Source organism: Plecotus auritus, assembly GCF_963455305.1.
Source record: "Plecotus auritus genome assembly, chromosome: 1".
NCBI classification, from domain to species: Eukaryota; Metazoa; Chordata; class Mammalia; order Chiroptera; family Vespertilionidae; genus Plecotus; species Plecotus auritus.
In genome coordinates this window covers 201,944,656-201,962,860 of record NC_137770.1, presented here as the reverse complement: position 1 = coordinate 201,962,860, position 18,205 = coordinate 201,944,656, and the positions used below count along the sequence as shown (strand labels likewise).

General features: G+C 37.1%; 1 protein-coding gene across 3 annotated transcripts in view; it reads left to right on the top strand.

Annotated features, from left to right (window-relative positions):
- Window positions 1-15,881, top strand: part of SLC4A4 (solute carrier family 4 member 4) — a 348,112-nt gene extending 332,231 nt beyond the window's left edge. For 2 of the 3 annotated variants that reach the window (XM_080659937.1, XM_080659935.1), the window contains 5 exons: window positions 1,266-1,334; window positions 3,901-4,074; window positions 6,667-6,828; window positions 10,816-10,895; window positions 11,572-15,881. In XM_080659937.1, the coding sequence (XP_080516063.1) occupies window positions 1,266-1,334; window positions 3,901-4,074; window positions 6,667-6,828; window positions 10,816-10,895; window positions 11,572-11,677 (591 nt within the window). In that variant the 3' untranslated portion in view covers window positions 11,678-15,881. Of the gene's footprint in view, window positions 1-1,265; window positions 1,335-3,900; window positions 4,075-6,666; window positions 6,829-8,163; window positions 8,261-10,815; window positions 10,896-11,571 lie in introns of all 3 variants that reach the window. The other variant, XM_080659936.1, reaches the window with a different exon arrangement.
- Window positions 15,882-18,205: the final 2,324 nt, after the last annotated feature.

The window sequence follows — 18,205 nt, the reverse complement described above, 5'->3', positions numbered from 1 at the left end:
CCACTCACACCATCCCTCTCACCTCCTTCAGCGTTCAATGTCATTTATTTTTCTTTGAGCTGAAGGTCAAATTACCTGTGTCAAAATTCGTAGCCTTTTTTAGAAGCATGTGATGTTTTATGGACACAAGTATATTTATTCCATATAAATTTACCAATTCCTCCAACAAACCAATAACAATTGGAGATACTCGTGACATCTTAGAATTTGCTATTTCCCCAATAGTGACCAAAGGGTCTCCTATTGATAGTTAGGTAATCACAAAGAAAGGCTGATAGAAATTGTGCATCACTAACACATGCAATAGTTCTTTAAAAATTACTCTAAAGTCATTCTGCTTTCTTGCTACAATAGCCTGCTTTATGTAGATGAGGTAAGATTGGGCTTAATTGATTATGGTTTTAGCTTTGAAAACTCCTGAAGTTACTTGAGCTTCTTTTCAAAATAGAACCTTGAGAACCTTTTGTAGTGCAGATAGAAGACTTCCCAGAAGCTCATCCTTGACATGCTTCATCCCTGTAGTTCTAGGGAAGTTTCAAAGGGCTAGGAATAGATAAAACTTTCAAACAGCACAATGGAACGTCCCATTGTTAAGCCGCTTTGTATAATGTAAAAAGACTCTTGCTAATTAAAGCATGAAATGTATTAATTTGGTTTTGAAAGCTGTGTATTAATCCCTGTGTGGAATTAATTGCTTGCAGATGCTTGATGCTCCTTTCAAGCGGTGTTCTCATTAGTTCCCAGTATTCCTGAGGAGAAGAAAGGGAACAGTCGTTTGATGCTTTAGTTGAAAGAAGCATTTAAACACCAAGTAGATAGATCATTTGGTGAAAATTATTAAGGAAAAAAATCAATAGACCATTGGGCAAAGAACTTGGTCTCAGGAGTGATGTGACTGACGCTCTGCCTCTCTCTACCTCACAGCTCATGCAAGCATCTGGCTTACATAGTCATTCCTTTTAAGGCGAAAGGCAAACAAACTTTTTTCCCATTAAAAAAGACTACTTATTAAAGTCATGCATGTTCATTGTAAAAAAGTACAAACAGGCATCAAATGAAAATTCAGTCTCCTTCCCCTCCATTTATTTCTAGTACAAAGGGTTTAGAAGTTTGTCAGTGATCACTAAAGCACACTAATTAGAGATCATTATATTATTATGGTCTATCTTTTAGTTTCAGATTTAGCTTTTATTTAAACTACCCCTCTCCATTACTGTATTTACTATTATTATTTTTAACTGGTCTCCAATTTTCTTCATTCCTAGTTTATTCCCATGCCTGTACTCTATGGCGTGTTCCTGTATATGGGGGTAGCATCCCTTAATGGTGTCCAGGTAAGTTTTCCATAGCCACCTAAGTACAGTCATGTTTTCCTAGCAGTAAGGCTAGTCCAGTAATAGATCTTTGAAGGGAAGTGCTAATTATTTGCTACGTTTTTAAAGTGCATTTATTTTCTACTTTCTCTACCATTATCTATTTTTCATTTCTGATTTAATTAACAAAGTTAGCTTGTGTTAACAAATGTTATCATACATACCCATTCTTAAACTAGGCTGTTAAAGGTCACGTGATCAGGAAAGTAAGAGAGCTATGATCTACCTTCCTTTCTTCTTTCTTTCCTTCCTTTCTCTCTCTCTCTCTCTTCCTTCCTCTTCTTTTTTTCTTTTTGTCTCAAAAAGGAAATCAACCCTTTCAGTGTACTCTTCAAGATACTATTTACCATTTGACTTTACCTATACTAAGAACAGGCTCTTCTTTTTTTATTTTGTATTTTTATTGCTTTCAAAGAGAAAGGGAAAGGGAGGGAGAGATAGAAACATCAATGATGAGAGAGAATCATTGATCAGCTGACACCTTCACATTCCCTACTGGGGATCGAGCCCACAACCCAGGCATATGCCCTTGACCAGAATCGAACCCAGGATCCTTCAGTCCGCAGGCTGATGCTTTATCCACTGAGCCAAACCGGCTAGGGCCAGGCTCTTCTTATCTGATGTACTTTTTACATGATTGAATTCAATGATCAAAGTTTTGAACCAATAAAAGAATAAAGTAGTTTATGTACTACTTTTGTTGAAATCTTCAGCTATTCACAACTTTGGTAAACTGTCCCCCTTTTTAAAAAGTCATTAGAGAAAACTTGGTCTTTCCATTGAGGTTTAATTTAATTGGCACTGGGAAACTGGAAGTCCTTCTGCTGGTTTCTGGCACCTTGTTAGTTGAAGCCTTATTTAGCACTTAATAACATTTTAATGGGAAAAGGCAGCATGTTCTGCGAACATCATAACAATTTATTTAAACCCCTTCATAATAGTCCTTGCTTTCATTTCATATTGAGTTTAGATTAATTTAGTTTTATAGTCAGCTAGAGCTGGACAAGTGGCCATTCTCCCCAAAAGAGAAAAGGCTACTTTATTTTTCCTTATTTAGGCCCATTGAGTAGAGTTCTTCACCATTTGGTTATTTGTTACCAAACACAAGCCGGTTTTCAGAGATGGGACTAGATGACTATGAATGTGTATTTATTTGTGCCTTTGAAACTTTTGGGAAGATAAATGTATCAAAATACTATATTTGTTCCTGGTATTTTAAATATTGTTTACTCTCCTAAGTGGAAAGATGTGAAAATAATGTGACCTCCAAACTAATAGTGCTTATTTTTGTTTAGTTTTAAAAGGTCAGTCTAGATAAGAAGTTTGATTGTATGCATTCTAAGTGCTTGATTGATGGTTAGAGCTCAGTACATGTTTCTTAAATAGAAGAAAGAAATCTATATCACAATGACGGGGAAACCCTTTGCTGAAGGGAAAGATAGTAGAGTTCTAAAACTCGGCTGCTGTCCCTATTGCCTTTTCTCTCTTTTCCTTACTTTCCTCTTGATTCTTCCTCTTTTAGAACTTTAGGCAAATTTGATTTTAGCAGGGAATTTTGTCACCTGGTCTTTATAAGCAGCAAGGCCCCCAGAGACTGTGGTCTGTGATAGTCTAGTTTTCTTTTACACTTCTCCCTTCCCTCCAGAGAGAACGCAGGGATATTATTTCAGAGTTCTTGTGACATAATAATTCACTTTAGCAGTTATTTACTGCGCATCTCCCATCAGAAAGATCATATGGTAGGTGTGGCGATATCATCCTTATCATCATCATCAGTGTAAATTCAACAGTTATTCTGTGACGCACAGCCCCTGGCACCCAGGTGCTCAGCAGTAGTTTCAATACCTGCTTATACATGACGGTGTGATAGCCCCTCCAGGATTCTGCTCTCTGGTTGTGGACACTCTGAAACTCACGGTCATTAATATTCACATGGCTTTTCTCTTTTAAAAATGGTAATGCATTGCTGAATGTCTTACTTATGCCATAGATAATGTGGAGTTTATGTGAAAATACCAGTGCATTCCCACTTGCAAGTTGGATACTTCCTTTATATCCTTGAAACATCCCTGAAATGTATGTGACACATAGCGGCATCTCTCCTCTTTCAGATAAGACAACCAAGGTAGTGTAAGATGCATTAGTGTAAGATACATGAGTTAGGTGTCTTGCTTCTGCATATCATTATTAAAGAGTCACAAGATCCTCTGTCCCAAGACTCAGATAGTATAAACAGAAAGAGATGAACATCTAGAATTTACATTGTGCTTTGGAACTTTATTCTTGGAGGCCACTTTAGCTCATATGTCTGCATAACATTCCTGCAAAGTAATGAAAATCGGAAGACTCCTACAATGTCTAATGGTGCTAGGTAGGCTAAATTTCTGCACGCCTTGACCACTGTCCTCTGAAAAAGATACTGCTGGCCCAGATTAGAGGAGATGAGTCACTAGTGGAGAGTTGGGCACAATGGAAATGACTTCGTGTATCCGCTCTTGAAGTAATGCAGCTGTGCTCTTCTCCCCAGTTCATGGATCGCCTGAAGCTGCTCCTGATGCCTCTGAAGCATCAGCCTGACTTTATCTACCTGCGCCATGTCCCGCTGCGCAGGGTCCACCTGTTCACCTTCCTGCAGGTGTTGTGCCTCGCCCTGCTCTGGATCCTCAAGTCAACCGTGGCTGCTATCATTTTTCCAGTCATGGTAGGGATTTTTTTCATTGAACCTACCCATGAGGTCATACCAATATCATGTGGTATCTTTTATGTGTGGTTCCAGTTTTTTCCAGCTTTGACTAAATCATTTAGATTGGCTCAGCTGTAATTTAAGGTTCCTATGTCTGTGATTGTCTACACTGGACCTCAGAGTCAGACTAAGCTGAGTTCAGATTCTGGCCCTGGTTCGTGCTGGTTGGTGAAACTCCCTGAGCTGCCATTAACGTATCAGTAAGATAAGGATGGTATTGTTGTTATTCTGAGCATCAGTAATGAATATCAAATATATAGCACAACGCCCAGCACATAGTAGACACCAATACACATTGGTTATTTTTAAAATACAATAGAATTTTGTACAATAGAATCAATGTAATCAAGTATGTCAGATTTTACTCCAAATAATAGAGGACAAATTGACAAATTGGGAAACCTATGGGAGATTATCCATAGATAGAAGAAATGGAATGAAAAGTTTTGCTCTTGAAGGTCTTGCTAGTTTTATCATGCTAAATTTAAGTCTGGGCTCTCTATCCTTGCTGTGATATGGTGAGAAGTACTGGGTGAAAAGGTGAAAGGATTAGGAAGTAGACAGACACGGGGACGTAAATTACAGCATATGAAATATATTCAATAATATTGTAATAACCATGTGTGGTGCCAGATGGGTATTGGAAATATCATGGGGATCACTTTGTAAAGTATATGATTAGCTAACCACTCTGCTGTACACCTGAAACTAATACAAAATAATATTGAATGTGAAAGAAGGAAAAAGGGAATGCTAGCTCTGTATTTGGTTTCCTTATTGAATTTTATACTTTACCATAGATTTCCATTTCTTGCCAGAAAATGCATAAACATACACTTGAAACAAGTCACAAAGCCAGCCCCAGGTCTGCTCTGCCACCGCCAGGGCTTTGGGAACAGAATTTTCACACATAAACCATATTTTGTTTTTTATAAAAGTTCTCTTAGGATTATTATTTTGTTTTATGGTTATTTATTGTTTATAATTGTGTTTTTTTTGTTTTTTTTTTCTCCAGGGATGCAGGAAAAGTGGTAAAAAATACTAGTGGTATTTGTAGTCAGATTTTTTTTTGGATAATTCCTCATATCTTTATCTTTTTGTTTTTATGTTATTCTTTTTTTATTTTTTAATTATTTAAATTATAGTTTACATTCAATATTATTTTGTGTTAGTTTCAGGTTTACAGCATTCTGGTTAGACAATCACATACTTTACAAAGTGTTGCCCCCGATATTCCAGTACCCACCTAGCACCATACGTAGTTATTATATTTATTATTAACTATATTCCCTATGCTGTACTTTACATCCCATGACTACTACTTTGTAACTACCAATCTGTACTTCTCAGTTCCTTCACCCAGTTCCCCAACTCCAATTAAACTCCATTAACTTACTGAAAAACATACTGAGAAAAAAATTCCCATTGGCCTTTTGGTATAATGTACCTATCTGTTAGTTTTGCTAAAGCCAAGAAAAAACGAAGTTAGGATAAATTTGAAATACATATAGTAAATCACTTATTGCTTGTGCTAAATAACAAAACAAAGTTTTACCTTTATAAAGTATTTTCATCTTTTGAGAGCTTTTATTTGATTCCAAAACAATCACAGAATTTCCGTAGAGCAGATTTATTAACTTCTCTAGGAAATGAAGAAACTGAAACCCAGAGAGCATATAGATCAAGACAGCTGTTTATTTGAAGCAGAGTCGTGACTTGTATCCTAGCACATACAGATTTCACTGTTGAGCAAGGACGTCTTTAATGTCCCTTCAGAAGTTCATCTTCAAGAACTATTTATAAAATCGAAGATATGGAGTTTAGTTTAAGAATACTGATTTTAGAGGCAGGCAGCTTGGCCCCTCCGTACTCCTCCTTTTTCTGGCTTAGTGATCTTGGATGATGTACTTATGTCTAAAAGCTTCAGTTTCCTCAGCTGTAAGATAGAGATCCTAATATCTACTCTTTAGGTTTGTTGTGGGAATAAGAAAATACTGCCTAAGCGTTTTAGCACAGCATCTGAAACATGGTAAGTATTCAGTTAATGGTAGTTTTTTAAGTCGCTCAGTAGTTTAAATGGTCTGTGCATATTCAACTACTACCTCATTATTAATACTTTGAAGATGTCTTAGTGTACTGTATGTTGCACAGATTTTCAACAACTTGTATACTGTTTTAATTTTGAGTAATTAGAAATCATATGCAGGCCATTTTTTTCTTTAACTTTTTAGTTATTGTATTGAAAAGCTAAAACTTGAAAGAAAATAATTTAAAAACTAATCCTTTCACATTGAGATTCTAAGTGAAATTGATTACACATTTCATTGAGAAAAACAAAGTGAGTGTCAATTAACACTTTTATAAGCCAACTTTCTCCATGAAGAAAATGTTTATGGTCCACTTAATATAAGTTCATATAAGCAAGGTGAGTTCCATCATCCTCTAATCTTATACAAAGTAGGTTTCAACTGCCTTTGATAAGGAAGTATTTATATCATTATGACTTCATCCGACATGGTTCTTTTCATATTTTTTTATTTATTCTTTCAGATCTTGGCACTGGTCGCTGTCAGAAAAGGCATGGACTACCTCTTCTCCCAGCACGACCTCAGCTTCCTCGATGATGTCATTCCAGAAAAGGACAAGAAAAAGAAGGAAGATGAGAAGAGAAAGAAAAAGAAGAAAGGAAGTCTGGATAGTGACCTTGATGATGTAAGGAATTTTCCAGAATTCCAGAGTAATGCTAGTTAAAGAAAGATATGTGAAAAATCAATTTTTTTATCCCTTATGTGAGATGTATGTCTGAGTTTCAAGAATGTTTACTTGTCCGTGTTACATGTCAGTCTTCACCTTCCTTTACCCTTTATTTTCTCTCTTTGTTTTTTTATATTTTCTGAAGCCTTTCTTTAACCATTAATACACTAAAAATGATAAAATGACTTCTAAAAACCAAACCAAAAAAAGTCCACCACATCTAAAGAACTCCAATCTCATAAATAAAAAGTAAGTTTGCTTAGTACTGCTATAAAATGTATTTGATTTGCTGTTGACAATCCAGGATTTAAATTTGAGATGACTCCGGTTTATGTAATAATGTTTAGCCTAATGTAGACAAATGCTGGTTCCCTCACCTCCTGTGTTTGAGTAGGCTCTCAACCAAAGTCCTCTGCTATTGTTTTTATCTTTGCATTGGGCTTTGACATAATTTTGGATTATTTCTCTGTAACCCTTCAATTAAAAGGAAAGGGAATTTTACTTTAGGGTCTTTTTACATAATTGTAATAGTCATAGATGATCCTCCTTCAGGTGGGTGAGTAAGTTGAAAAATAAAATAATTGCCCATTTTTTTCTTTAGGAGACCATTTCAGAGGAATACAGGTGCTCTAATAGGAGTCTGTCATTAGTGCTAGGAGAAAAGATGAGATTTGTTTCACACACACACAGGCCTATCCTAGTAGTCTTTGAAAGGACTGCCAAAATGAGATTTTATGTGTGAAGATTTGTTCTGAATTTTTTTAACACAGTGAAGTATCCCTATTCTAATGGGACCCCTGGGATCCCATTCTAAAGTGGGAGTGTAGTTAATTTTTGCTGTGTACTATATACTTGATCATTTTGATTGATCATGCAAACTTGTATTCAATTGCCAAAACAGCTGTTTCTAGTATATATTTTTGTTCCTACTTTACATATGAGGAACTTTAGACTGAGAAATGTTCAGTCATTTTTTTAAGTGTCTACATTATAACAAATGCATAAATATTTGCTGATGGAAAGCTTTCCAGCTGTTCCAATCTATAGTGACTTCCATTTGGTGCAGCTCTAGTGTTAACTGACTCAATCCCATTAACTCAGAAGGGAGGAAAACAAAAGTGAGGGAGAAAGATGGTGTAGAATGTGAAAAGTTATCCAAGTGGAAGTGATTGTATCTAAGGCTTTTCTCCTTAGTACAATGTAAATGACAGTTTGGTAAGTTTAATCAATATTGGGAGGTAGGGAGGTCTGTATAGTAACACCTTTCTTAAAACTTACAAATTTCTTTCACAGTCTGACTGCCCATACTCAGAAAAAGTTCCAAGTATTAAAATTCCAATGGACATCATGGAACAGCAACCTTTCCTAAGTGATAGCAAACCTTCCGACAGTGAGTAGAACTAACCTCTTGCTTCCCTGCTTTAATATGATTTGCACTTGCAGAGAAAAAACTTTAGAACGATCATTTACATTAACTTTCCCTCCGTTTTCTTTTTTCTCTATGCGAAGATTTACACTTAATTATTTTTTTAAACTTCATTTTTACATTCCCTGAGCTTCCCTTTTCTTCCTTTTATCTTAAGTTTTCGCTTGGTAGTCTTTTCTCTGATCCAAGTTATCACCAGTTTCTTTCAGTTGCTAAACTCATAACCATGTCTTTAACTGATTTTTCTTTTCCCTGCTGGTGTTTAGAATTGCGGCTCATAGGACTACATCACTGTCTGTTACTGTTTGTCTTCCTTAGGCTTCAGCCAATGACCAGATCGGCTCAAAAGAGAAATTGCAACATGGGCTCTCAGTGATCAATGAATCAATGGTTAATATTGAGAATTTGGAATAATTGATTATTTTAAATTTAATTGGCAATCATAAACTAATTAACAGAAATTTTTAGGTATGATTTACAAGATTTATGCATTTTCTCCCTCATGTCTTCCTCCTCTACTATTTCAAAATCACCTTTGTAACTGCACTGTATTTTTCCTTAGGTAATAGCCCGATGGCTACGGTGTAGTGATTTCTGACACATCGCCTTTTCTTTTGTAGTCAACAGGCTCCTTAAAAAGGGGGGGACCTCTATAGTAACATTACTGAATATATCTCAAGCTTTTCCAATAGCAATGGCCTCCAAACTGCTTTCACTTCGCGTTCCCATTGGAAGAAAATGTATTTTTTAAGATCCAGATGCCCTTCAAAGCCTACTGATCTGCTAAAGGAAAAAGACAGTTGAGACCTTCTCACTTCTATTTGACAATGCCACTTCAATAACAGCTTACCAGGAGAAGTTTGAAATGAATGACTATTTATGAAAATAGGTATATGAGTTATTGATTGCTGTGTAACAAATTACTACAAAACTTAGCAGCTGGAAACAACAAACCTGTTTTCTAACACAGTTCCTGACATTCTGAAATTCAGGAGCAGCTGATTTGGATGGTTCTGGGTCCAGGTATCTCATGAGGTTGCAATCAAGTTCTCGGCTGGGGCTGAGTCTTGCCGGGAACTGGGATCTGCTTCCAAACTCAGTCACAGGCAGTTGGCAGATGCCAGTTCCTTGGTCCGTGGGCGCCTCCATAGGGCTGCCCATGCATGGTTTGGCTTCCACCAGAGCCCGTGATAACAGAGTGTGGAACCAAGGCAGGAACTGCAGTCTTTTATAACCGAATCTCAAAAGCGGTATATCATCCCTTCTGCCATATTATATTGGTCATACAAACCAACCCTGGTACAGAGTGGGAAGGAATTATACAAGGATATGAATACCAGGGGGCAGGGAGCATTGGGAACCATCTTGGAATCTGGCCAGCACACTAGGTTTAAAGAATTGAAAACACTCTCACCTTTAGTGTCTAATCTGTACGTAGGCTATAGTTTATAACTGAGGCCAATTTCTTCTCAGTCCTCTCAGTGGGATTTAGTTAATTTTTCCTTTTTAAATTCAAGTTCCCCAAACCATGTTCTAGCTCCATTTTTCATCTTCAAAGCATCAATAGCAAATGAAGACTGAAAGAGAGCCCATTATGTATGTCGTCCATCTAGCTAGTAGAGCCTTTCCAAGTACAGTTTAAAGGCTGCTTTAGAAAAAAAAAATCAGTTAGAATTTGAGGCTCCTGGAAAATATTTATAGCAATTAGATTATCTACTGCTAGTATTTTTCATTCTCTCAAAAATCCTTTAAAAAAGGATACTTTGAAAGCTGATATATTAGAAATTTACTTAAGCAAATCACCCATGATCATTCTGACATCTTTTTATTTTATTTTTTTACATTTTTAAATAGATTTTTAGAAAGACAGGAAGGGAGAGAGAGAAACATCAATATGAGAGTGAAACATTGATCCATTGCTTCCTGCACACCCCTACCAGGGATCGAACCCGCAGCCCAGGCATGTGCCCCACCGACCGGGAACTGAACCAGGGGACCTCCAGTGCACGAGATGATGCCCAAGCCACGGAGCCACACCCACCAAGGCTAAATGACATCTTTTCTAATGTCATATTTATCTTTTATAATCCACGAAAAAACAAAATTGATAGAGTTGCAGTATAAATAAATTCCTCAAAATATTTTTATTCCCCCACAAATAACAGGACAAAATTGTGAATGCTGAAGATATAAGAAAATCCAAGAGTAAGCATAAGATATTAAGAAGACGCTACCACTTTTTAAAAATGATTCACCTCCTGCCTCCTTACTGAAAGGAACATTAGTGGTTATTTCTAGAAAAAACCTAAAGTAAAGGAAACAAAGTGATTTTGGCTTCATCACACTAGTTAGACTCTTACCTTGATACAGTGTTTATTGAAATTGTCTACACTTGCTTTTCTTATTCTTCCCAATTGTGAAAAGAGGCATCCATTTTTGTGGAGATTTTTATTTTCATTCTAGTTTTAAATATTACCAAAAACTACTCTTTATGGTTAACAAAGATTTTTTTTTTCTAGGAGAAAGATCACCAACATTCCTTGAACACCACACATCATGCTGATAAAATTCCTTTTCTTCAGTCACTGGGTATGCTAAGGTAAAGGACGGCCCTGTTTCCCCTGTGTTGTTCTGTGCGATGATTGCCCCACAGACATGAAGTCAAAGCTGGTTATTGGCAGAACACCTTGTTCTCCTTCCATTTATCTTAAATAAATTACCCAACCACCAAACCTTACCCTAGTTTTCACTGGTAGAACACCTTCTAAGAGGCCTCCTCCGTTGACTCTTAGAAATACTGAAACCTCTCAGTAGCATTAAAATAAAGCCCGAGATCAATCAATGTCACCTCTTATCATTTCTGTATAATCTCTGACTTAATGGGTAACTGCATTTCCAGGAGTTTCCTTCCCTCTTAACCTGGCTCTGCAGATTTCAGATCTTAATTGATTGCCCAAAAAGTATAATCCCCGAATATTTTCTTCATGAAAGTATTTTTGTCCTTTAAGTTGACAGTATCACCCACCTGGCAGTCCACCTTCTTGTTGTTTTTCCAAATCTAGGTATGAGAGCTTAAGACATTTTTACTTGACTATCTTGACTCTCTAGGTACCTTCATCCTACTTAAAATGTTTGCTTTATGAATACAGAAAGTGGAGATAATTATTTACAGAAAACAAAGGACACATTTGGCTTCTGTCCAATATATAGACATTTGACAGATGAGAAAGGAAATCTGATTTACTTACCAGTTCTTTTCTTTTCTTTTTCTCTAGTCCTCCTAGAACTCCAGCACAAGTTGTGCCTCAAATCAGAATAGAACTTGAGCCTGACGACAATGATGATTACTGGAGGAGCAAGGGAACAGAAACTACATTGTAACTTGTCTTTCCTCAGACTAACAGATTTTGTTGTTCATGGTCTTGTTTTTTTGTCTGGTTGTTTATTTTTAATTCTTGTTTTGTCTTGGGTTTTGGTCATTGGCCAAATAGTACAGTGCTCTCTCTGCTTCTCCCCAGCATAAGGTACAACGAAGACAGTAGTGCACCATTCCTGAAAAACAGCACCTGAAGAGCCCCCTTTTGTTATACTTTCAGATGTATCCTCTGACAACCAAATTCTTCTGTCACGAGGACACGCACAGACCCGGTCCTTTTCCTTTCTTAACCAGAGGTAAAAAGTATTAAGGATTTTATAACACCTTTGATTCAAACACTGAAGGAACTTACCACTTGAGCTTTAGAGCCGTGCTTCCTGGCTTGTCTTTCTGTCTGGCAGAACAAACCTTGATCTCCAGACAGAGTTTCCTCTTGCTTAGGAGCTCTCCAGAACTGGAAAAGTGCTGCTATTCTAAGTTGTTCTTGCTGATGAACCCTAGTCCTAGAATTATCAAAAGAAGAAAAACTGAAGGTACTTTACTCCCTGTAGCAAAACTATTGCCATCATTGTAGCAAGTGCTGGAATGTCCCTTTTTCCTATGCAACTTTTTTTAACCCTTTAATGAACTTATCTGTTGAGTACATTTGAAGAATATTTTTCTTCCTAGATTTTGTTGTTTAAATTATGGGGCCTAACCTGCAACTTATTTTTTTTGTCAATTTTTTAAACTTTTTTTTAATTACTGTAAAATAATGAATTTTTTCCTGCAGCAGGAAACATAGTTTTGAGTAGTTCTACCTCTTATTTGTAGCTGCCAGGCTTTCTGTAAAAATTGTATTGTATATAATGTGATTTTTACACACATATACACACTCATACACACATACACACACAAATACACAATCTTTAAGGTAAGCCAGATGGCTCGATCAGAGGAAAAACACCATGTTTCTAAGCGTCGATTTTCCCCTTTCCTTAAAAGAAATTTATCTGTTCTGTGAAGAATGGGGGAGAAGGGAGAAGCTCCAATGTTATGGGAATAACTGATGCTTTGAGAACAGTACTATCCAGGCACAGATGCTAATTGTATTACCATGTCCATGTCCTATGCAGTATTGTTAGATTTTTTTTTTTCACTTTGAAATATTTGTGTGTTTGTGTATATACTCTGTGTGTGGCTGGTGCATATATGTGCAAAGTTATGGACAGAGCGATGGTAGGCAAAGGGCAGAGTTACCCAGTCTCTTGTGTCAGTTGTCATAAAACCCAAACCATATATGAAAAATCCATCAGAGGTCTAAGAGACTTACAGTTATGCAAATGAGGGTGAATATAGTTTATTATTCAGATATCAGTAACCATCACTGATACAGTAGCCCATAATTACAATAAAAAATTCATAGAAATATCAATAGACCATTTGCACATTTATAAAGTGTTTATGGCATGACAAATAGATCTGCAGAGGTATATGTGTATACATTGTAATAAGACTCACATTTTTTAGGATGGAAAGGCAATTCCTTGTTATTGGGAAGTTTAGAATATATGCGTGTGTGTATATACACACAAAAGTACCATTTTGAAAATTAGAAAAAAGAAAATTAATCTTTATTAATTAAATTGCCATGTTATTTTAATATAATGTTTTTAATAGGTTGAATTATGTATTATAATCTGCATTAAAAATGTTAAAATGTTGAATCCATATTTTGGAGTCATATAGTCACATTTTGTGGTGCATCCTAAGTAAGATAGATTTTTAGAAGAGTTCAAAAATAGAACAAAGCCACCTATTTTGGTTTCATAATATATACACAGTGACTCCTACTTATTTTTATATTAATTAAGTTATACTACTGTTCTCTTAAAATTCTGATTACAAAAATTTTATTCTGAATTAGCTGTTTCTTTTATAGTATCGGATAATCTTTAAACCTTCAATTTTATACAAATTAGATATAAATGACTTGCAGTTTTTTTTAATTCAAATGAAAGTGGCAAATTACTTGTTATTTATTAAAACCTCACAGGCTAAATTTTGGCTTGTATTTACAACTATTCTTAAAATGATTACTCTATATTATATAGTTTTTTCATTAAACTAAGATAAAATTAGAAGCTTTCCCCAGTTTTTTTAACTGATAGAAGCACCAATAAAATGTTTGAAAGCCATGCATAATATATTCAGCCTAACCTAAAATCTTGTTAAATTAATGACATTTTTGTTCATTTTTATAAAATCTCTAGCTATAATAATTTTTATTCTGATCATGAATCAATTATTTAAGGATTCATACCCCTCTCCATTCCTTTCAAAAAACTCCTAAAATAACTTAATTCAGTACTTCAGCCTTTGAGTAAATCTAAAAGTTATCTGCACCTCTGTGTATGATGCATGTTCAATGAGTGTTTGATACTTATAATATGAATGTGGAATAATACGTTATGTTTGCTAAAAGGATCATAGGTATCAAACCTTTTCAATATTTTGGGACCCAGGGACATATTTAAAAAATCGTAACTTTCAGAGGAATAGAAATAGTTACCCAACAAACAAAACCTGAGGTCCACACAGAGCCACCAAATTATCTCTCTTTCAATTTAATTTACTTATTATTTAAGAACTAACCAGATTGTGTGGTTTCGTTTCTTTGTAAACTGGACACACATAATACACTGGTTAAAATTTTACAAAGTGTTTCTCCCTGATGTGAATACAGACAAAAAGAAAAAAAGATGTGAGTTGTTAGAAGTAAAGAACTAAGTAATTAAGTGTTACACTCAGAATTGTTAACCGGAGCGTTTGGCTGTACAGACTTACTGTTGGAAGGGAAGATCACTAGGCCAAGAGTCTGCCTTATGGAAGCAAAAAGGTCTCTGGCTTTGCATTTGAAAGAACATATTTTGGAGGCACCGTTTTCATGATGAAAGTCACTCTTCTCTACTGCGTGAAACTAGGACTTGGAACCCTGATTATGTTGTGTGCCATAGGCAGTAGTGTTCCTGATTGTTCTTCTAGTCAAGCTGTGGAATGGGGGTGGAGAGGTGGACGCTTAAAGAAGTAGGGAAAAGCTCTCTCTAATCAGCCCCATAACCTCAGAGAAGGGGGGTGGGGCGGGGGAGAGTAATTGTCTGCCTCAGTAATTCAGGTGTGTAGTTCTATATATTTTATGCACATGCACCAACACACACAGAGTAAATCTTTTATCAGCTCTATATCGATGTTTAATACAGAGAACGATTGTCTTCCGAGTTTTGGTTCTTTTGTTTTGAACTGTGTTAAAGTACTTGAATTGTATTGACTGCTGACTATCTTTAAAAAACAAAACAAAACTATTTGAGTTGTATTACAGAGGTTGACATTGTTCAGGGATGGGGCAAAGCTTTCTTCAACCCTCTTCATACCACTTAACGATTTTGGTGCAGGAACTTGAGATTTTCTTATTTATTTCTTATTTCACATCTGCTCTTCACAGCATGAGCATGAAGCCCAGTGGCACCAAGGGGCTGAATACAATCAAATGATAGTTTGTGGCACTTGACCATCTGAAGGGCTGTGGAAGTTTGGAGATGATGATTTCATTGAGCTTCATTGCAGCCTGAAATACGGTTTTGTGATATATGCAAACACCACGTTGTGTTTGGACAAGATATTTGCATATGTCCTATTTTTGGCTCATTTCTTTGTGTTCTATGGGTACATACAAAAATCCTGAATTATATTTCCTAGGCAAATATTGCAACTCAGGGCTAATGTCATCCAGTAAAACTTTTAGAGCCAGAAGTAACTTTGTCCCATTCCTACAATGTGAAAAGAGTGAATAGTTGCCTCTTTTTAGCCATTTTCATGGCTGGTACATATTCATACACATTACTTTTCAGAATCAATACGCACTTTCAGATATTCTTATTTTTATTCTCTTAAGTCTTTATTAACTTTGGAGAAATGATGCATCTTTTTATTTTAAATGAAGTAGATCAACATGGTGGAATAAAATGCTAAAGAACAGAAAACATTTCAATATAGTACTAATAATTTTTTCCAATATAAAACCTAAAATTCCTATAACATTATAGTATTTTACAGTTTTATGAAGCTTTCTATTGTGACTTTTATGGAATTAAGAGATGAAGAAGATGAGATATTTTAGCATTTATATTTTTCAAAATTAAATGTATACTTAAAATAAAGTAACTTTATGCATTTGGGAGTGTTAAGTGCTTCTGTTCAACTCTTCAAATAATTATTACATGCCTATTACTTTGTTCCCGGAAAAGGGGCCTGGCCTTCGTGTGGGTCTACCTAGGACTGGTTGGTAGTGTGTGGGTTCTTGACTTCTTGCAGGAAAGATTTCACAGGGCGAGTCCCTGTGATTTTCAGAGCATGTTTATTAAAGCTGGGGACCGGAAGCAGCAGGAGAGCCTAAGCAGGGCAGCCTTGGCCCTCTGGAAATGTTTCAGGAGAGATGAGCCTAGGCTAGTCTGCTTCCGCTCACTAGGAAGTCAGAGAAAAGGGGGCCTTGGAGACAAGTTCACGGTTAGCCTGGAGGAATTGCCACAGCCCAGGGCTGCCCTGGCTGCAAGCTTGTGAGGTCCTTAGAGTTTAGGAGATGCATACCTATGGGGAAGGAGCCAGGGAGAAGGGAAAGGCACTGGCCTGCTCTTGGGAGGGAGAGCACACTGGGTCTTCTATCCTAAAAGCTTTTAAGGGTGGAGACCTTAGGGGAGGTCCCAGAGGAATCTCAATAGAATATTCATCAGCATTTCAGGTGGGTCTCCACTGATGGGTGTCAAAGCAGGGGCAGGGCCTCATTAGTTAATGCAGCTGGTCCTGAGGTCAACCTAGGAGTCCCTTGTCTGGTTTTACTGCTTTTCTGGGCCTGGAGCTCTAGGACTTGAGGCCTAGATGTTATCTCTAGGGAGGAAATGTCAGGGGGCTCATACCATTTGACCATGAAAGATCAGGGAAGGAAAGCTGGCTCTCCCAGCTTTGGCCCCCTGCCAGGCACTTGTACCTGGCTGTAAATTGCTTGGCCAATGTTTTGTCTTTTGTTTAGGTATATGTCCTCAGTTTCCCTATTCCACTTGCCAAGGAGTTTTTCCTAGCTTCTTACTAACCTGCCTCAGTTTTACTCCTGGGGGCTTTGGGGAATACAGAGATGAGTAAATCAGAATCCTTGACCCCAGATTGCTTTTAATCACTCCAGGCAGGAGGATTAAAACTGTTAAGTTCCTCAAAGGATTGAGTTGCCAGCTAAATGATAGTAATACAGGATTTTTGGACTGGAACCCTGATTCTTTGTCTGCTGGAGTCGAAGAATGAATCCACGGGACAGAGGGTTAGTATAGCAAAGGTGGAGATTTATTGAAGAACAAAGTACAGACTCCCACATGGGGAGAGGGAAAGAGTCCCACAGAATGGACTCCCACATGGGGAGGGGGAAAAGGGTCCCCCCAGACTTCCTGTTTCCATGGTTTATAAAGGCTGTAGTTCCTGTGTCCTGATATCCCCTCTGATTGGTCAGTATTCCCTTTTGAATTATTACTATAGTGAGTTATGAGGCCCGCTTCCCTCATTGTCCTCTCATTCCTTCTGGGCTTCCTTCTTCTTTATTTTGTGTACATATAGATCTTTTTCTGGCTACTTCCAGTTCCCTTGTCTTATGGAAATACTGTATAGCCTGCTGCTGCTCCCTTGTCTTATGGAGATGTAACTGCCACTGGCTTCCTTGTGTTATAGAAATGTACCTTCTTCCCTTCTGTAGCCCTATGTTTTTTTTTCCATGGACCCCAATTCTAAAATATTCCTAAACCTGCCTACGTCCCCCTAAAATTCCTGTTTTCAATAGCATAGGTTGATTCGCTTATCTGACTGCATTACCTTTCTTTAGTAAAACCTCTTATATAGTTTTAGTCACTCAAATCAAGGAGGCTAACCATTATATTTCTTCGTATCAAGTTTTGAAATTGGTAGGTACCAATAAGACAGTTATGATGAGAGCTCTCTAAAAAAATGCCCCAATTTGCAGGGTTTTCCAATTGAAAGCATCCATTTGCTGGCTGTTGACAGTAGGAACTATTAATCTCAATGGCAAGTCAAATCAATAAGCCTTTTATGGCAAAAGATCAAGATGCAGAAAATTCACTCCCTGAGTACTTTAAGACAGTCAAAATCCTTCCTTGCTGGAGGCAGTAAAGCAACAGGTTAAGATGCCAGAGGCCCCTTATGAACTCAGAGGCCTCATGACCAACTTCCCTGGGAGCTGGCATGGTCTGACAAAACGGCACAAAGATGCCCGTAGACTGGTTACAGCTACCAGTCAGTCGCACGCCTGAGGGCAATCCCTACGCTTCTCTTTCCTGGGAAACAGCTGCCAGGAATCCCCAGGGCATTGGCCTGCCCACCAGGTACACCTGGGTAAGTTGCACCTCCAGGTGGTGGAGACCAGAGAGAAATATTTTAGCCAAAACTCTCAGGACGTACAACTACTAGGAGAAGAAAGGAAAAATCGCATCCATTTTTTACAT